The following is a 21,603-nucleotide window of genomic DNA, read 5'->3' as shown; positions in this document are numbered from 1 at the left end:
ACTGCAGGGGGACTCAAATAGAAATGATGAGGGGCCACACATTTTTTTTTCAATGACTCAAGGGGCCATTTTCCGGTGGGGGGGAGGGGGGGGGGGGGGCGTAAATTGTTGACGGGGGGAGGGGGGGCGAACGTATTTGGGCATCTGCTAATTTTGTTGCCGTAGAGGCAATCCCCAGCCTCGTCTTGAGATTGCGGTGCACGATTTCAAAATAAGAGCAGGGCCGCTATTTGAGTATGGGGGATCTACTGGGATTATTTTACTGGGATACCATCTACTGTTAATGTATTATTCAAAAAAGTATATGTAGTCTCAATGCAGCATCTTTGTGTAAACAATTTTTTGTTGTTTCAAATACATTCAGAAATATATAATTATATATGTATATATGCTGCAGTCCTGATTCACATGTTCTTTTACTACATAATCATGAGCCATTATCTGTCTTCCATGTGTTTAAGAAGAACAGGAGAATAAAGCATGGCACATGCATCTTAATCTTAATATGCATAGTACAGACTTGAGAAGGTATACAGCATATTTAATCTATCTTACTTAGAATTCTGTGATGTGCTTCTGTAAACCATCGTCACTGTAACCCGCGTTGGAATTACAGCCCTTTCACATTTATTCCTGTTTTAGGGAATTGGCATTTTGTAGTTTTTCACCCAGCTGAACGTTGCTGTATTAGTAATTCACATCTGGGGTCTGTTCCTGTAATCCACATCTGGAGTCTGTTCCTGTAATCCACATCTGGGGTCTGCTCATGTAATTCACATCTGGAGTCTGTTCCTATAATCCACATCTGGAGTCTGTTCCTGTAAACCACATCTGGAGTCTGTTCCTGTAATTCACATCTGGAGTCTGTTCCTATAATCCACATCTGAAGTCTGTTCCTGTAATTCACATCTGGGGTCTGTTCCTGTAATCCACATCTGGAGTCTGTTCCTATAATTCACATCTGCAGTCTGTTCCTATAATTCACATCTGCAGTCTGTTCCTGTTATTCACATCTGGAGTCTGTTCCTATAATCCACATCTGGAGTCTGTTCCTGTAATTCACATCTGGAGTCTGTTCCTGTAATTCACATCTGGGGTCTGTTCCTGTAATCCACATCTGGAGTCTGTTCCTATAATTCACATCTGGAGTCTGTTCCTATAATCCACATCTGGGGTCTGCTCATGTAATTCACATCTGGAGTCTGTTCCTATAATCCACATCTGGAGTCTGTTCCTGTAATCCACACCTGGAGTCTGTTCCTGTAATCCACATCTGGGGTCTGTTCCTATAATCCACATCTGGGGTCTGTTCCTATAATCCACATCTGGAGTCTGTTCCTATAATCCACATCTGGAGTCTGTTCCTGTAATTCACATCTGGGGTCTGTTCCTGTAATCCACATCTGGAGTCTGTTCCTGTAATCCACATCTGGAGTCTGTTCCTGTAATTCACATCTGGGGTCTGTTCCTGTAATCCACATCTGGAGTCTGTTCCTGTAATTCACATCTGGAGTCTGTTCCTATAATCCACATCTGGGGTCTGTTCCTATAATCCACATCTGGGGTCTGTTCCTATAATCCACATCTGGAGTCTGTTCCTATAATCCACATCTGGGGTCTGTTCCTGTAATCCACATCTGGAGTCTGTTCCTGTTGCCTGTCAGCATGATGTCCAAAGAAGGGCCAGTGATAGAGAAGGAGTCCCAGACATCACCACAACATTAGCAGAGTCCAAATTAGCCTTTTTGTACATTTGTAACAAGTGTACAAGTGCACGCTGGTGAGTATCAGAAAATAGCTTATAATAACCAAATAAATCATGCAACCATGAAGAAAAATTGTTGAACATGTCAAGAACATTATGTATAGTGTAAGCACATATCACTAGAACTGTTGTAGGACAGGTGAGGTAAATATTAACCAACGCTAGAGTGATGAAATGGGCAAAACATAGGGAAAAAGCAATGCTCATTATGGCTGTAGCTTAGCTGTCTTAATTAATTATATGAATGCTAATGGTAGCATCAGAAAGAACCTTAGATCCAAACAGGACCCATAATCTTGCTTCACTTTCTGTACGGCTAGGGTTAGGGCTAGGGCTAGGGCTAGGGCTAGGGCTAGGGATAGGGCTAGGGCTAGGGCTAGGGAGAGGAATAGGGATAGGGCTAGGGTCAGAGTTTGGGATAGGGGTAGGATTAGTGTTAATCCAAACTAAAGAAAAACAAAGTGTGGAATATTTCAGGGTCTAAAGTGGTATGTTGTGAGACATTCACCTGATCTGAACACCAGTGAAAATCCATTACCGTTACTGAAGAATTCAGAAAGTAAAACCCATCTGAACAGTTGTGATCTGCCTCATTTGAAGACCTGACAGAATATACTCAGAGAAGATACCAAACTGTGGAGATGTCTGTTGGTTGCAGACTTTAGTCATTAAATGCAGTGTATTTGCAGTTGAGCTGTAAACATTGCAATTACGTTTAAGATTCTATTAAATTTGCTTTTGGTCCCCTAAAATGGGGCACTAGATATACATATGTGTAAACCACTGGTTCCTATAAAGATTTTTCCAATGAATTGATGTTAATATCCCATAAAATTAAGGCTTCTAATTGTTTGCTATATTTTGTTGTCTGTTAAGCTTGTTTTACAAGACAAAAGTTAAGCTTGTTCTAAAGCTAACATGCTGGAGTGCTAACCCCATATAAAAAAAATTTAAAACGGTGTCAAGGTCCAATTACTTGCATTGTAAAATATGTATGTACATAAAAGCGTAAAAACATGAAAAAGCCAGACGATGAAATGACACCTGCATGCGGTGGTCTGTGCTAAGAAGCGGGAACGTTCTCTCCTTTATCCGCAGAAACGCCACAGCACAGCGCTGCAAGCACTCTACGTCGTTTCCTAATTATCGGCCGGCGCTGTAGGTTGGAGAGGGAGCTGGTCAGAGCAGACCCAGCGGTGGGCCGAGCACATCCCAAAGTCCCCCGAAATAGCACACACACACACACACACACACACACACACACACACACACACACACACACGCCGCATTCCTGCAGGAAATTGACTCGTTTTCCCTTCCGACTCCATGTATCTTCATTTAAGGACTCACGCTCACCTTTAAATTTGTCATACCAGGAGCAATGGGGATTGATGGCCCGGACCATCATCCAACCTCCATGGGGCCTACACCAGCAGCTTTCACACATTCAAACAGTCACTGCGGTAATGACAGTAAAAAAAGAGACTTTCTTTTGTTGTCTTTTAATGGGGAGCTCGGTAACAAAGAGCCAATCAGGTTCGTTGGTGAGCCTGTGTGTGTGAAGTACACTTATTTTCTTTCACAATAGCTTTGAGAATTAAATTCCCATCTGCATTTTTGTTGTCTTTTATTTTTTTGCTTCGGCCTTCCCCATCTCTGAACCTGATGTGTGTCCGCTGCTGTTTCATGGAGAGAGAGTTGTTTTTCCCCCAAATCTGAACCGTGGAAGATTTCGGATTTGTCAGTGATGAGGCAATCACCTCGGGGATAACAGATATAGCAGATATATGCTCACCACCCACTTTATTAGAAACACATTTGGAAGCACCTTGCAGGTGTAGACGTAGAGACTATAGCCCATCTATTTCAATGCACACTGTTCTCCAATTCTTCTGTGGTCAGTTCCTGGGTGATATTTATGGGTGGCGTGTCATTCTTAACCCACCCATGACACTGACACATATAAAAATTCCAGCCACACTGTTGTGCCCGATGCACTCATACCACTGCAACAACCATTACCATGTCACTGCAATGTCAATGTCACTGCTGTCACTAAAATGATCTTCCACCTACATAATATCCAGTCAGCGGTGTTCCTGTGGTCAGGAACTGACCAGTGACAAATGGGATAGTGACTGTCTGACAGGTCGCCAAAGATTGGATACAGTCTGTAATCGTGTGCCAATAACGAGGTCCAAGTATTTTTGGTAATGTCTGCCCTGAGAAGTAATTAGAAGTATGAAGATGTTTGGGGGGGGGGGGGGGGGGGTAATTAACATGTGTTTGTAATGCAGTTCCGCAGCCCTGCAAAATGGACGGTCCTTAAGACATGACGGAATTTAGACACTGACCATTTATTCAGAGGGAGTAGCCTTCATTGATTTTTGCATTAAGGTTGCCACTGGTGAAATATCATTCTCAATAGATGTGACATAGTAAGGTGAGAAAAGTAAACTGCTCTCTGCGCAGGTCTCCCCACAACCGTAAAAAGGTGGCATGGACATTAATCTGCAACAAATGGTATTGTATCGGTTCGTCCACTTTACGTGTTACTGCTGCCTGGGTTTCAGCCTACTGAGATTTATCCACATGTTTAGCAGTCTGGCAAAAGAGTAGAAGCGGCGACCTGCACCCGTGAGCCGACGCCTCTGCTGGAGCCACGCCTCTGCTGGAGCCACGCCTCTTTCTCTCCACTCGCCTCCCGCACCCTGGCTTGTCTTTCATGGCCGCCGAGATGGCACTAACCTGCACTGTTGTCTCCTGCGCCATCCACGAAGCTCTCGACTCGGCCTGGTTCTCGGCGCTTCCTGTTCCACACCCTGCTCCCAGCAGGCATCTGCCTCTGAACCACCCCCCAACACCCCACCACCCCCCCCGGCCTGGCACACGACGGCCACAGTCTGATCCGAACGAAAGGACATTGGAAAAAGGCTCAGCAACCCGAGTTAGGCCCTGAGCCTATGTGTATCACCCTGTAACTACCGTATTGATCCTCTTAGTGTGTCAGGGAAATGAAGAGGATTGCAATTAGGCACTGAGATGCTAACTAGAGCCTGGGTTGCCATTCAAGAGGCCTCTGTACTACAGATGTAGTGCTGACACCATTATTAGCCAGACACATGCAGGAGCAAACCTATAGATACAAAGAGGTTTGAATGATCCATTGCTTTCACTGGAATAATTTTACAAGATGAATAGCAGCTTTAAGCAAAGGGTGATCTCAGTCATGCATTGTAAAACACAAGTAAAGTAACACAGGAAGGCCTCTGGTCTTGTTGACAGGACTACTTGTTAAGTATAAGTTAAATATAACAGGTCAGGCCACAGGGCAGGAGTTGTTTCTCATGACTAATTTCATGATAAGTGTCTTTTAGAACTGAACAAAATGTCATGGATTGAAACATATTACATTAAATTGATACCATTAAATTGATCGTTCGATTGATTCATTAAATGATGCCTCACCATCAACTGCTAATCAGACAATAAAATGAAATGTTTTCCAAACTGCATGCTCCCCCTAGTGATGGTACAGCAGAAGACACCAGGAACTGAAAGCATGATTAATGAACACAGCTATTCCAGTTGCTGGTGATCGTTTTCAAAATGAATTATTGCAGATTAAATCATTTGCAAATCCTAAATGCTTAAAATAGAGTTGGAGATGGGCAAGATTTTCACAGGCTTTACTGGCACCTAATTTGAAAGCCTATCAGTGTGTGGCCATCCCTAGTTTGTCTGGGCTTGTTATTAACACTTCATGGCTGTACATGGTAATTTTGGTATTTTAGCATTTGAGGTTCACATTAATTTCCATTGTAAAATATCAAGAGATGGGTTAGGTAGCCTTAAAATTAAAATTGCTACATTCAGACAACATATACGTAACATGTAAGTGTAGCTTACCAGCTGTGTATGGTAGATCCTACCAGCTGTGTATGGTAGATCTTACCAGCTGTGTATGGTAGATCTTACCAGCTGTGTATGGTAGATCTTACCAGCTGTGTATGGTAGATCTTACCAGCTGTGTATGGTAGATCCTACCAGCTGTGTATGGTAGATCTTGCAAGTAGATCTGCTAATGTTTTTTTTTTCTTCAACAGGTTAAAAAACAAGTTAATGGTTTGCAACAGGTTAAACAAGAAAGCCACGACTTTTTTGATCAATGTGCAACCTCAAATGTATGTCAGTGAATCTAGAAGAAATAAGTTGGAAGCTCTTATGCTAATTGCTTGAAAATGTCAGGCTTCCGAGTTTATTGTTTTAGTTTGGCCCCTGGGGGCCCAAAACACTGGAGCGTCTTCGTGCTTCGCCCCCGTATTCTCTGGTTTTATCTTGCAAATAAAATGTCTTGGAATAACTTGTACCTAAACATGGTCAGGGAAGTTGTAGTTAAAAACCAAGCCAAGCAGACAAAGAGTCCATGCAACAATGTATGCTGAACATTGTAAAGAAAGTTCACTGACCATTTCAAGTCAATTCAAGTACAATAACCAAGAAGCCTATGTGAAAATCTTGAGTTGTTCCACAGAATCCTTCATGTATTCCTGCAGAAAAGAAAATACATATACAAGGTCCAACTATTTAAAGCCATATATCCAAGCACTGTATGTATGCAACACAGTTCCATTTTTAGGAATGTCACATTTATTTGACTCAATTACTGTCTTCTTTTACAGTTGCATATCCCATATTTAGTCAATAACAGGCTGAAAGTTTGAACCACATAGGAGGTGGCAAATCGATTCCCCCCCCCAAAAAAAAGTCTTCATTAGACAGCCTAGTCCCCGAGGCTGATTTACCTTCGGGGGAACTCTGACTTTAACACAATTGTTTCCACACTGAGAGGATGCAGCAATGGTCTTTGACGGCCCTTGGGAACGCCATGCAAGACAAGCAGACTTTGCATCAAGTACTGTCACTATACATAGCACATGGTGACCTTACATAAAGGATTTGATCATTTTATCATAACAGTATCTTTAAAAAAAACGTTAGCTTATGGTTACGGAAAGGCTGTATTGCCTGACTCTCTCAGGTTTAAGTGCTGCCCATCTTAATGTAGGTCACATTCTGATGAAAATCCTTCCAACAATCTTCTTTGTAGTGTGTTACATAAATGCAGGAAAACTGCCTATTTTTCAAGATGCATTGCTATTGTGCAAACTTTATTGAACTGTGTGCAGACTTCATCTTACTAATAATTCACAGGCAATTCCAGCAGTGATGTGTAGATGAAACATTGCGTGTTTTCTTTCCAACACTATATGGAAAGGCAAAGAGTGGCTCGTCTTACTTGTCAGGTGTCTGAGGAGTCTCTGTTGGGAGCATTAGGCTCAGATGTGAGAGCTTCATAAAAATTCTCCTGGAGCCTGAAACCTCTCGGGTTTTGAGGTTTTTTTGGGTTTTGGGTTTTTTTTTTTTTTTGCTCTGTGTACAAAGATGAAAAGAGACTCTGATCTGACCCAAAGAAGTGAGTCCTGAAGTAGCACATGAAGACCAAACCAGAGAGAGAGCAGACGAGTAGCACAGCACCGTGAACTCGCCCTCTCTCGCTCTCTCGCTCTCTCACTCTCTCACTCTCTCACTGCCTCATCATGCAGTCAGAAACTCACTCCCCCCTGCCTGTCGTGTCTGCCATGTTTTCCAGTGCTGCCGAGTCACACGTGTGGAAATCCAGGGCTGATTCCCAGAGGAATCATTCACGGGACGAGGTATAACATCGGGGACAAGATCCGCTACACCTGCCTGATGGGATACGTTCTGGAGGGTCACGCAGTGCTCACGTGTATCGTGAGTCCTGGAAGTGGTGCATCATGGGACTTTCCGGCACCATTTTGTAGAGGTATTTTTTCCTTTCTTCTTGAGCCGAGGTTTCTGTGCCTTTAGAGTTATTGACGGCTGCTGGTAGTAGATGAAACAACAACTTTGCGCTTTGTGTACTCACAGCTTTCATGAAAATCAGCACTCTCTTGTGCAATACTTAAGCGAGAGGTTTAGAAGACAAACATTGGTTTCAGTTAAATCACCTAGTTGAGTAAAGTAAATGAACCAAAAAATAAATAAAACTCTGGTTAATTATTTAGTTACATTCTAAAAGGGTGGCAATGTTACTTTTTGTATCTTCAATGGAAAGTTTTTGTTTACATGGAAAACGCCTATAAAATGAATATGTACAGTGTCTAAAGTACGATATTTGTACGATTTTTTGCCCAGCTGAAGGAGCGTGCGGGGGCACATTAAGAGGCACGACGGGCATGATCGCCAGCCCTCACTTCCCCTCAGAATACGAGAACAACGCCGACTGCACGTGGAGCATCCTGGCGGAGCCCGGAGACACCATCGCTCTGGTCTTCACAGACTTCCAGCTGGAGGACAGATATGACTTCCTCGAAATCAGTGGCACAGAGGCCCCGTCGATATGGTGAGTAAACCGACCCGACGTAGCTAGGAGCCTCGTCTCGGGCACGTGGCCCGCATTAAATCAGTCTGAGACCAGACCCGTGCATAATGAACCTGGTTGGCTAAATGAGGCTTCGTTCCAGAATGTTCTTCTCATCACTGACAAAAGGGGAGTAATCTTGATCATTTAATGATACAGATACGGTTGAGCACGCTTCTTGTTGTTGTCTCCAATGGAGGTAACGTTTCCTTCCACACCGCCTGAAGAAAATTGTGTAGCATCTCGACAGATCCCTGTGATCTTTCGAAAACACGTTCCTCCGTTCAACCGTTGTCCGGAGCCATTGCCTACGTCGTGAAATGTATTCTTGTTTTATACTTTTATTGAACTTTAGGTTTGTCTGAATCCTTCTTCACCTGATCTTGTTTTGTTATTCTATCCTGCTTTCCTATTGCATTCTTTGAAATATCTTTCACAGTCTCTTACCTGCTTAAATTTTGTAATCCTGGGCAAATTGTGAGTGCTGCCTTAGTGGGTGAGAAGACTGTAGCTGAACTACATTAACTTCACGCTTGGTGAATAAACATGTTCTCACTCCTTGTATAGGGGGCATGGCGGAGGCATTGTGTTTGCTTTGGCAGGCTCTCTGAAGTCTTGTCACAGTTAAATTTGTTTTGTACTTTTTTGCTCCACTAAAAAGAGAAACTGAAATGAAATGGCATAAAATTGGGACAAAATACAAATAAAATGCCCATGTTGGAGGTTAATTAAGAGCTAATCTAAACAGAGATTAACTCTCTTCAGCATGCTTAGATCATTCAGAACCCTCAGGTTACTGCAAATACAGCACTAGAACTTGACACCATAGTTAAATAAAGATTACCTTGCCAGTTTTATGGCAGGTTTTGAGTATAGATAGCATGTTACTGTTGGTAGATGTAGAAGCTCTTGTGGAAATATATCAAACAGTCAATTCACTGTTGAGTGAGGCAAAACCATTAAGGTCAGAGCAGCTGTGAGATGTGGGTGTAACTTTTTTTAAAAGGGACCAGGTGTTGCATTCAAATCAACTGTCCTTCAAATCCTTTTAAGAATTAAATATAATACATTTCAAAAAGATTTTGAAAATATTTGTTTCATGAAATGTCAGCAGTGGTAATAATAATAATAATAATAATAATAATAATAATAATACATTTTAATTATAATAATGAATAATTTTAGCCTCAATATAAGCATGAACATTTTCTGAATATTTTAAGGTAACCTTCTAAAAAAAGTGGTGGGGACAAAATAAGGCGTTTAACAAAGCAGTGGGGACATGTCCCACGCGTCCCCAGCATGAATGATGTGTATAGTGTGAGAAGGGTGATATATGCTCTCCCTCATTCTCATGCGTGTCAGAATGTGTTGCAGCAGCGTTTCTCTCTGCAGGCGGGAGATTGAGGGCTTTGGTGGGCCAGGAAGATGCACCGTAGTGGTCCAGACACGCTGACACAAAAGCAAATGTTTTTCACTGTCAGCTGTTAAGAGAATGTCACGGATCTTGGATATATATTTCTCAGGTGATGGAAGCCACTTTTGCAAGCATTACTTGTGTGGTTTTTGAAGCTAAGTTCTCTGTCAGAAGTAACACCCAGGTTTTTGACACAGCGTTTGGCCTTAACTGATGGTGGGACTCTAGGTGTACCAGTGGAACATTTCTCAGTTCACGAAAAACAAGGAACTGATTTTGGAGTTGATTTTGTTATTGTTTAGCTGCAGCAAATTGTGACATATCTAGGATTTGATACCCTCTAGACAAGCAATCAAGATGCTGATAGTGTTTCAAGGCATGGTAGCTAGGTCTATATACAGCAGCGCACGACACAGAAGGAAATGTACTTATTAGTTATCCTACCTAATAGAAGAATATATCTTAAATTGTGCTGGTCAGGATAGAACTGTAATGGACTCCACCAGACAAAGCAATAAGCCCAGTCACATTTTTTTCCCAAGTGCAATATAATTGATAATACTGCTGTCAAGACCAGAACCAATTTAGAAAAGAGTCAGAAAGACCAACATAATTTTGTATCCAAAATATCTTGTATTGAACACAAAATTGCCAGTAAGATATTAAAGAGCCATTATAGATAGCTTTAGTGATTTCCTCATCTTTCTCTGTTTAAATTGCATATAAAGAGTCAACACTGGCTCCAAGAATGATAATTATTAAGGGCTGGCAAATTAGTCAGCATAGGAAAAGGAATAGTCATAAAAAGAACAAGCTTAACCTTTTAACACACATGTTTGTATATTGTAGGAGAAACTATTTAGAGAACATTCCAGAAGTATTAGTATTCTTTGTAAAGATGAGCAAATAGGCTATAAAATGTCTTTTTGTAAAGATAACAGCTCTGAAAATTCTAGTTGCACTTGAAAATGATGAACATGGAACTGGAATATATGTCAGTTATATTTTGATAATAAGAATAAACCAGCAAATGGCATACCTCCACTAATAGGGCTATAATTAAAGTCCCTAATTTAAAACGTCAGGCACTGTGACCAGTCTGCTTGGAAGGGAATGTACACAGAACGTGTGTATTTTCTCACTAAACACCCATCAGAGAGTCCAGAAGTGAAGACAGTGGACTCTGGGGATTCTTTTATGTTTCATATCCTCTTATATGTTCTGACACATCATATATTCTCTTCCCCTTTAATAATTTAACTGCACTGAAAGGTTAGATTCCTCTCATATTTTGAGTCTAAGCATAAGCTGATAAACAACAGCCTTATTTTCATATCCGTTTATGTTCATCTTTACTAAGAGTTTTTGGTGGCTCCCAATAACTCATAAGGGCATTGCCTGCGACTCAATGCGAGTGTAATTCAATGTGGTCTACTATATCAGACCATTCAAGAAGAGGATCTTGAACTCTGTTTCGCTTGAGGTTTCATCCAAAGGCCACAGGAGTAGGCCTAGGGGGAAGTGTGAGGGCTGAGGAGTCTACAGTGCCAGTTAATAGCTCCTGAGAGCGTGCCATCTGAGTGTTTGAATGCTGCTCGAATTAGATCCGCTCGAAGGCACTATCTGGGGTGTGGCCCGAGGACAGGCTAGGCTCCACTGAGCATCGGTGTCAAATGTAAATCACATTTGAGCAAAATCAATCTTGTGGCCTGGTGCCTCTCACAGTCCCTGCGTGAGCGGTCCATCTGGGCCCTGCACTGGATAAACAAGGAATGAGAAGTTCCCCACAGAAATAACCCTTTGACTCCTACATATCGTGTTGCTAGGCTAAAATTGCCTATTGACCAGCAGTAAGTTGATATAAGATTTGTTTACAGCATTGCTAGCATGGTGTCAGGTGGTGACAGTGATTTGTTTACAATGTAATTAAAGAGTGATTTCTGCCAAGACAGAATCTGTCATGACAGATTATTCAACAATGACGTGAACCAAAATGTATGGATGAATTTAGGCATGTTTCATCTGCCTATATTCTTACAGGCACTTAACGATTTAGATATCAAGTGCTGCAGAAGTTACATTCAGTCTTATGTAGCATATAAAATATATGTAAGGTCTGCATTGTTATAAAATAAAATATAAAAAAACACTTTCTGAAACTATACTATGCTAAAGCTGACTCAGTGTCCATGAAAAAGTACTTAAGTATTTTGATTGCCTTTGCAAAGTGATTTCATAGATGATGTATACTGAAAGGAAAATGTCTGGTATCACATTTTTATGGTATGACAAACTTTATCCTAAGCCCTACACACACTTGAGAGATCCTTGCCTGCCTAGTGTTGACTGCCTAATGCAGCATAAATCTATTTTTGTCTAATCTTGGTATGTTTTAATTGACCAGATTCTTGGAATATATTCAGCAAAGATATTTGCAGGCAAAATGTCCAGCTCATCCCATAAAAAAAAAACAAATTTTATTTGAAAGCCAAAAAAGGGGATCAATACTCGGGTTTTAATGCCAGAGGTCGAGGGGAAAACGTACTTTAGCAATTCACATGGAGACGTGGCGCACCTGTCTGCTAAATGCCACAGCTGTACTACCAGAGTAACTTTGCATCTAGGCATTCTTCAGTCATCCTCTTTGACAGGAAAAGCATTATTTAATGCTCCAGAAGCAATGGGGAAAGTCTGCCACAGTGAAACCGAAGGATCCGTAGCACAGGAATACTATGAGAGTTGAAGGTTGTGACAGAATTCCTAATACTTCTCCGGGTTTCAGATTTCCTTATCAATATGGCTCAGAGACAAAATGCCTGTACGTTTGTTTTGTGTGAATTTACAAAGGTGTAATAGAGATCTGCTAGTATGTAGTGGAGTTCTTGACATCTCACCCAGGAAATTTCCTTTGCTGCTTCTTATTGTTTGCTTGTTTGGCCAAAACAAACTTTTTTATTTGGATTTGACGAGGCACAAGACGGACTGGACCCTGCAGGATGTGTGGTGATAAAACTTGTTCAGTGACTCTCATACCTGACTGGTTTGTTATGTCCCATTATTGCTTTTCAGAGATTTTTCCAGAAATTCATGGTTCAATTCTACTAAACATTGACATTTGAAACTGAGGAATTACCACACACACACACACACACACACACACACACACACACACACACACACACACACACACACCAACACATGAGACTTATAATAGCTGTTCAAGTTAGCAAACCTAATATACATTAATGTGTATGATTGTATATGGTCTTGTTCTTTTAAAACTGTAAAGAATTAAATGTAAAGTTTTTTTATGAGTTAATATGTTCATGAGTTAATGTGTTCAAATGCCCTTAGCCTCATTTTAAAAACATTTGCTGGTCAACAGAACAAACAAAAAAAGAGCATTATCATTTTGCAGATCATTGCATCATATTCTAAACAACATTATCATTAGCTTCCATCACTTTTCAGTGCTTTGCTAATGTTTTCTGATGGTAATGTTTTACACTGTGTCTCAGGTTTTTATAGTTGAATCCATTAGAGTGTTAGTGCCCCCAAGTAAAGGACTTTGGTAGAAATTCACTTTGACACAAGTGAAATGGTCTTTGGTGGGGAGACTGAGGGACGGCGGGTGGTTCTGTTCTCAGGGTCCGAGTGTGTCTCATCCTCCAAAGGAAACTTGATGATTGGTTGCTGTTAAGTAGTTTCCAGTGTCGTGGCCCTGCAGACAGATGCCTCTTCAACTGTCATGTCAGGTTTTGTCATTTGGAGATATAAGGGCATTCTTTTTTATCAGTGTCACATTGCCTGCTGTGATAAATATGTTCGCATTGTCATTGAACCTCTATGTCATTGTATGGCCTATCAGAACAGACTCATCATCAGGGTTTTCTTAAAGTACCTTGACATACAGGACGAGAGAATATGGATTTTTTGCTTGTTTCTATTGCAAATGTGTCTTCATCATTAACGTTAGCTGATATTAATGTATATTCAACAATCTAAAGCGTGCAGTTTATAATTACCTACACCATTGTTCAAAATCACTTGAAATCATATATAGCAATATAAAACATTTTTTTGTTGTTGCAGATGCATGCCTTAAATTATGGCAATATGATCCTAGTCATATGCAAATTTATATATCTATTTTATTTAGATGCATTGCATTGCCATGCAATTCTAAACCATCAAATGGAGAAAGTGCATTTGAAATATAGCAATATCTTAATAATTCCTTTAATATATCTTAATAATTCCTTTAATATATCTTAATAATTCTGTTTAATGCTCCTCTTTCCCAGAGTAATGTTAAAGACATGTGGCACATTATAAAATATTAAAATATTTTGCATGATACTAAACTAGAGTGATATATTAAACATTCAGCACATTTTAAATAAAAATAAAAATAGAGACCAAATGGGCTCATCAGTTTGAGCTGAGAACAGTCTGGGTGTGGTGCTAACATTTCATCACATACACAAGAGTGACAAGCAGAGCTTAATACAAGCAGAGTAAATCAGAGTAATGCAGTCATACTTGCACGAGCATACTGATGAAAATACTGATGTTCAGGTGCTAGATAAGCCTGAGTTGTGTTCACATGTGCAGATGAAGCGTTTTCTGTCAGGATGAAAATGAAACCACAGGCATGGGCACACACAGCTCAGTGGATGGCAAACAAATTGCTTTAGACTTTACTGACTACCTTAGGCCTATATATATATATATATATATATATATATATATATGAAGTCTGTTTTGATCTGTTTTGTAAAATCAGATTTTGGTATGTGTAATGTCTGTTTGTTACTCTAAGATCGATCAACCTCTGTGCATTAGCCTTGGACCGATAAACAATATTATCTCATTTAAATTAGTGACACTATTAAGCAAATTATCATTCTGTAGCTTTCTGTCATATATCCCACCATCAAGATAAACACTGTCAGACATTTTCACAGCCATTTTACATTGTCATTTCATAGTCACTGCCCCATGACATTAAAAACTAAAATAGGTTCACCTTTATTTAAACATTCTCTTTGTACAAGCATTCTAATCTATAGTTAGTTCAAAATGAATACAATAGAAAAGACTACATTGAATTCCTGATCACACAAACACAACATCACAACGAATTAACAACAAATGCCACTTGAAAAGATTGTAACCTTTATTTTAACATTTGCTTAAAGAATGCTAATGTAGAAGGAAATGCTAGTCAGATTCAACACCCTTTTCTTATTTCCTTCTACTTTTAAGTCTCCATTACTGTTCCATTGGGATGTAGCAGTTACTAGATGAGGGTCATGTGACCAGGACAGGCCCTGTGATGCTCACATGGGATAATTTAACTGAAATATCCGAATTACAAACACAGCACTGTGATTTTTATAAAAGTAAAGTAATTCTTTATATTTGTCTTTTACTGTTGCTCACTAGCCGTCGTTCACTAGCCGTAGTTCACTAGCCGTCGTTCAGTAGCCGTAGTTCACTAGCTAGCTAGGGTGCTCAGACTGAAGAGGGTGAGAAAATGAAGATCCAGAGTGTGTGGAAGTGGCGTTAGACTTTTGACTGTTGAAAGTAAAGCTTACATAAGCTTGACACAACATAAGGACATTTTACCTCAGAAGAGGACACATTCTAGTCAAATAACTGCATTTTAATGGACTTTTGTGAATTGTATTTGTAGGACACACTTAGTACAGTGTGTGCCCTGAAGAACAAGAGTAACCTAATTAGGAAGAAATCACAGATTTAGTTTCCCTGGGTCATTTAAGAAGGTGGGGGGGGGGGGGGGGGTATTTGGAGATTCGTAAATCTCTAAAAATACCCCCCTTCCTATTTGCGACTTCCACTCTGTAAAGACTCAGAGATTGCAGTTGTAGTGAACACTCCCCTCATTGTCCTCGCTGATCAGAATCTGATTGGTGTACTTCATTCCCAACACTTAATGCCAGCAGTCATCAAAGACCAGATGGTCATGTTCTCCTGACGTCCCTGAGTCTGCTGCTGGAGATGGAATCAATTTTGCAGGAACCACTGAATAAAATCGAGGCCTTTTTTTTCCTTCTTTGAAGACTTTAAAGCTCTTTAGTTATTCATTAAGCTCTGTGTTTAAGGCTTTTCTTGACTCCGTTATGTGTATCAGAGAATCTGCCGCTGAGTTCTGTCATCTCAACATTTGTTCTGGTGAAGCTGGGAGCTTTCAGCGCTTGGATCAGTGCCGCATGACTGGCGAAGCATGGTCCACGCGCCGAATAGCCCCCGTGTTCTGCAAACCCTCTGCAGACCGAAGACGGAAAGCGGAGAGTCGCATCTGGAATCAAAGCGTGGGTTAGACTCCCAAGAAGATAGCCTCCACCTGAAATGAAATTGCTTAAAAGCAGTGCAGCAGGATCTATGGCACATGACATGTGGCTGATGAGCGGGTCTGCTGAGGCTCACAAGAACCTGCTGTGACTTGTGTTGGTGGTTCGGATACGAGAACTGGTGCTGTTGATTCATCAGCTTCTGCGTGTAATGTGTGAGCATATATTTCTGGCTGTGGCTGATAATGGTCCAGATGTTCAAATACAATGAAATTTTACCCTTTTACCCATGCTTTTTTAATAAGTAAAAAGTTGAGGAGTGTTATTTATTGAAAGATGAGGTAATCTACTGTGGGGTTCCTGGAATATAACATGATTTGTCTCCTCTGGAGTTATCGTTGAAGACTGAAAGGTGTCACGGAATTAGTTTTGTTTTTAAGAATTGATGATAATGCTACTGAGTCACAAGTTGGATTTGTCCAGTTCCTCTGTAGCTTTGCCATTGGTTTCCTAAAATGCAGTGCACTCTGGGAACCAAGGTGCCATTCCCAGCCTCCGCTCGCACTTTGACCCCTCTCATGGCTTCACCCCCGTGAGCACCCACGTGCGCCCACGTGCGCTATGGTGTCGTCGTACCAGACCCAGCCCGTGGCCACAGGCTCGCTCCCCTGCAGGTGGAGCTGTTCTCGCTCTCTTTCCTCCTCCGCCTGTCCAGCGCAGACAGCTTCTCATGCTGCACCGAGCTCCACCTTCACAAAAAGAAATGGAGGGGCCTCAAACTGGCCTTATTCACAAATACATCCTCTGCTTCAGAGAAGACACACAGGCAGACCTGTGCAGGTGATAACTGAATAACTCTGCCTCTGTTCTCTGGAATATATTTTCTATAAAACGAGGATGTTTAATGGGGCAAAATGATCTTAAATAAAACGTAAGCCAGTCGTAGTACATACTAAATGACCAGTCATGAATTCCTTTCTTTCCAGTGGCTTTTTTTGAGTCCTTTCTCTTCCCCATAATGTATATCAGACAGTGGTGCCATATACATTCTCTGGCCACATGTGTGTTAACCATAAATGTTTGTTGAAAGAATGGATGAAAAATTGAACTGACCATTATGAAAAAAATCAGCATAAATATAATGTTGAGTGTAAAGGCATCATGTAATCAGTGTATGGGGGTGTAATGCAAAGCAGAGGCAAGGATCCAACAAGCTACTATAGATAAGATGAGCTCACGGTGGGGAGGAGGGCAATGAAAGTCCTGACTCATTAGCAGGGAGCAATGAAGTAAAAGCTAACACCTGCTAGCTTGACCCTGCCCTGCAAAACAGAGAGTGAGAGAGGAAGTGAGAAAGAGAGAGAGAGAGAGAGAGAGAGAGAGAAAAATTGAGAAAGAGAGAGAGAGAGGGGAAGTGAGAAAGAGAGAGAAAGTGAGAGAGAGAGAGAGAGAGAGAGAGGGGAAGTGAGAAAGAGAGAGAAAGTGAGAGAGAGAGAGAGGACATGAGAGAGAGAAAGAGGATGTGAGAAAGAGAGACAGAGGAAGTTAGAAAGAGAGAGAAAGAAAGTGAGAAAGAGAGAGAGAGAGAGAAAGTGAGAGAGAGGATAAGAGAGTGACAGGGAGAAAGAGGAAGTGAGAAAGAGACAGAGAGAGAGAAAGAGAGACTGAGAGAGGAAGTTAGAAAGAGAGAGGGCAGTCATGGCCTGGTGGTTAGGGAACTGGTCTTGTGACTGGAGGGTCGTGGGTTCGATTCCCAGACCTGAGGCCATGACTGAGGTGCCCCTGAGCAAGGCTCTCAACCCTCAATTGCTCACTTGTATAAAAATGAGATTATAAAATGTAAGTCGCTCTGGATAAGGGCGTCTGCCAAATGCCATAAAAAAAAAAGAGAGAGAGAGAGAGACGACAGCTACCAAGCGGAGCTCTGTAGAACCATGAGGAGCCATGTTGCTGTAGCTGTGGTCATCGGTGTGCTCTGCTGGTGTTTCCTAAGGACGGGGCTCCCTTCCGTCACACCGCTGCTCACACCTGTTGCTGTGTTTACATCACCTGTGAGAGGCGACTCTCTTTTCTGCCTCCACATAAAAGGTTCATCATTTGAACAAAAATGTCTGCAGTTTCTCTGGTCACAGTGCGGAAGGCAAACCCAGATGAAGAATATAAATAAATAAGTAACCCAATAATTTGTTACTGAAATAAGAAAATACAAAGAGTTCCCTCTTAAGGAGCGGCGCATTGCTGGAGCTAGTTAGTCAGACAGAACTGACACATCGAAGTTTACAACTGCTGCTCCAGACAAAGTCATGGGCTGAACTCGTATGACAGTTCCACCAGAAGAATGTAAGGAAAGGGCTTAATAGGGGTGTGTGTGTGTGTGTGTGTGTGTGTGTGTGTGTGTGTGTTTAAAGAGAACAGGGAAAATGGCTGCTGCACGACAATGAAATATATGCTGCCAAGATCAAAGCCGCAGTCTCACCGTTCCTGAAAACGATCTATACTCACAATCCCTTGCAATAAACAGATTCTTCCGCTGTCAGCACTCTCTGATACCTGTGAACCTGCCGTGCGCTCCCGTGGTCTGCAGCGAAAACCAAAATGGGGCAGTGTAGCTTTAAAAGAAACAATGCCTGAAATCCCTGAGTGTCCTCAGTGCCCCGTGGGCAGCGCAGAAAGCCCGGTGCTCACTGAAAGGCAGCGTGCGGCCATTCGGGGAGGGCGGAGTGATCGTTTCAGAGTCAAGCATATTTATCCCGCTCCACTTGCGAGGTTTGGTGTATCTGCAGGAGTGATAAAGTCCATTAGGATGTGATTCTGATTCTGAAGTGTCCAAAGGTGCTTGCAGGATGAGACATTGCCAGTAGAGGAACTGTGGACGTGCGGATACTTGTCATATTTTATTTGTTTTTAAAACAGAAGCATCAGAGTATTCAGGCTCAGCAATTTACATTCTGGCACACAGAAAGTGAGACCAGGGTTGAGGGAATTTGCTGTATACGATGCCTCATCTGAGTTTCTCATAATGGCATGCTTGCACTATTTTAATGGCATTTCTACCTATATTTAGTCTATAATATTAGCCTTGATGATTACAGTGTGTTCCCATCGCTGTGTGAAGGAGCAGGCGTTCGGTTTTTTGATAGTTATTGCATTTAATGAGGGGTGGAGTGTAGTTAAGGAATACTGTCACAAAATGGCAGGCTGCTCAGTGAGCTAAAATAAAAATGTATGGTCTGGTGTAAGACCAAAAAAAGAGAGAGAGATATAGAGATAGAGAGAGAGAGAGAGAACAAAAGAACCGAGTGCTGGATAGCCAGTATGACAGTCCCACTTCGGTGGTTACTGCAATCCGAACAGCACCTGAAGGCCCTCTCGAAAACTTCACCCACACGCCGGCCACCTCCAGCCTGCGTTTACGATGAAGCGCGCGAGATTTGGTCGCCTGTATTGCAGCGTCTGCTTCCACACCGCAGCCTACGTCCAAACTCTGGCGCCTAATTCGTCCCGCACTGTGGTGATCAACAAACCCGGCACTGCGTGGCCCTCTGTCCGGCGCGCTGGTCTCTGCCCGCGTGCCCGTACGCCCGAGTTCCACTGCCCCTCTCGACCGGCCTGACGGTCGTTTCTCGTCTTCTTGTTTCCCACCGCAGGCTCACCGGCATGAATCTGCCCTCACCCGTCATCAGCAGCAAGAATTGGCTGCGTCTGCACTTCACGTCCGACAGCAACCATCGACGGAAAGGATTCAGTGCTCAGTACCAAGGTAAGGAGGTCGGGAGCCCAGGGTTGCCAGGTCCTACAAAAATATCCCGCACAAAGTCAGTGTAAAACCCGCCCTTCAGAAGCCTAAAGTAGCCGAGTGTAATCTGTCGGGGGGATATTATATCGCGATCGATTCTTTGTGTTGACTTGTAACTCCCGCGGTGGCCCAAAACTCAAAAGTAGCCCAAAAAACCGCACCCCGCGACCCCAGAATTTTTACCCGCGGCTGGATTTTCAAACAAGCCCAATTTGGCGTGAAAACCGCGTACCTGGCAACTCTGCGGGAGCCATGGCCGCGGGGGGGAGGAGTGTGAGGACAGGCCCCCTCCAGCCAGGCGAGCGCGGGGCACCTGGGCAAACCCCTCCCTACGCCTCCCGCCCCGGGCCCTGCGGGCGCACGCGACAGCTGAGTCCCACTGCACTCCTTTAACATGGGAAATAAATTGCAAGAGCAGTGGAGGAATTTACACCCCCCAACGCCCCCCCACATGAATAACACAAAATGAGGCATTTTGAAATTGTTTTCATGAAACGGGTTGATGATCACGCATGCAATTTGCATAATGAGCAGGTGATGCATCGTGTCCTATGCAAAGCTTGGGATTTGTAGCATGTGAATATGAAGTTTCACAAGCACCCAAAGCATCTGTAATGTTTATATATATATATATATATATATATATATATATATATATATATATATATATATATATATATATAAATGGCCCTGTTGCTTGCATATTGTATGAAGTAGGTTGCCTTCTCTAGCGAGGACCGAAAGTGAACTGGGAAATAAAGATCTTTTATTATAATAGGCCCAAGGCCTCTTTACCATACCACTTCCTCATTACTGCGCATATCCTGTTTATCCTTTGAAGAGAGAGAAAAAAAAACAACATCTATCAATTTCATTAAAGCCCACTGATGGAGTAATGTAGCACAGAGAGCAAATTATGCGATGTGAACTTATTTCACGATTCTTGAGTTGTAATTGGCATCCCACACAGCACGGTTACATGACAGCGGATTCTGACTCGCGTCGAACATCCAAATTGGCTCCGGATGATGTGGGTGCCGGTAGTGGGTCCAGAGAAGTCCCCAGCTGGGCGCAATTAAAAGGGCCCGGTCGTCCTGTGTGTGCTGCGGTCGCACCCTGGTTTCCTGCGGATGTCATTATGTCATCCTCCCAGACACCAGGGGGATGTGTCGCAGAAAGACGCTACATGAGAACCCTTGTTCGGCGGCACTGCGTGAGGCGGGTAGGAGCTCGTTGGGTTTTGGCACATTATGCCATGCTGCTCCTCGGGGGGGAGGTGCTAATTGCATGAGTGGGTCTTAACGAGCCCGCTGCTTCTCTGCGCCCTTCACGTCTTGCCCTCTGTCTCCACAGTGAAGAAGGCCATCGAGCTGAAGTCCAGAGGAGTGAAGATGCTTCCCAACAAAGACACCAACCACAAAAACGCCGTGTGTGAGTACGCCCTCCGGCCTCCGCGTTTCCTCCTCGCGTCACCGCACTGCGAGTGTGACGGCTAAAATTCGACCGGTGGTAAACGTTTAATTGACGAAGCCTCACGGCGAAAGACCCCCCCCCCCCCCCCAGTGCAGGTGTGAGGCTTCTAAAGATAAATATGTTTCCTCACATTTTTAATACAAATTCAAGGCCTCGCGTATAACAGTTAGGACTCTCCGCACCTTCCTAACCGCTTGCTGCCGTCATTCGTCTCCGTGAGCCACCGCGTAGCACATCGTTCTGCTGATGTAGCCGCAGGTTTTCATAATGCGTTCAGCAAAAGACGCCCTTGACAAACCCCCCAGATCCTCTGTTAAACATCAGATTAGACAGTATCAATAATTAGTGCCATTCTCTGCTTCATCAAGCATGTTTTGTGGCAATTAACAC

General features: G+C 42.5%; 1 protein-coding gene across 2 annotated transcripts in view; it reads left to right on the top strand.

The window, feature by feature from the left end:
• The window catches only part of csmd1b (CUB and Sushi multiple domains 1b), a 288,049-nt gene that overhangs the window by 155,794 nt on the left and 110,652 nt on the right, over positions 1-21,603 (top strand). For both annotated transcript variants that reach the window (XM_076974689.1, XM_076974688.1), the window contains exons 4-7: positions 7,419-7,613; positions 7,985-8,192; positions 19,592-19,704; positions 21,094-21,171. In XM_076974689.1, the coding sequence (XP_076830804.1) occupies positions 7,419-7,613; positions 7,985-8,192; positions 19,592-19,704; positions 21,094-21,171 (594 nt within the window). The remainder of the gene's footprint in view (positions 1-7,418; positions 7,614-7,984; positions 8,193-19,591; positions 19,705-21,093; positions 21,172-21,603) is intronic.

Source organism: Brachyhypopomus gauderio, chromosome 15 (genome assembly GCF_052324685.1).
Source record: "Brachyhypopomus gauderio isolate BG-103 chromosome 15, BGAUD_0.2, whole genome shotgun sequence".
In the NCBI taxonomy this organism is placed as follows: Eukaryota; Metazoa; Chordata; class Actinopteri; order Gymnotiformes; family Hypopomidae; genus Brachyhypopomus; species Brachyhypopomus gauderio.
This window is presented reverse-complemented; position numbering and strand designations above follow the sequence as displayed.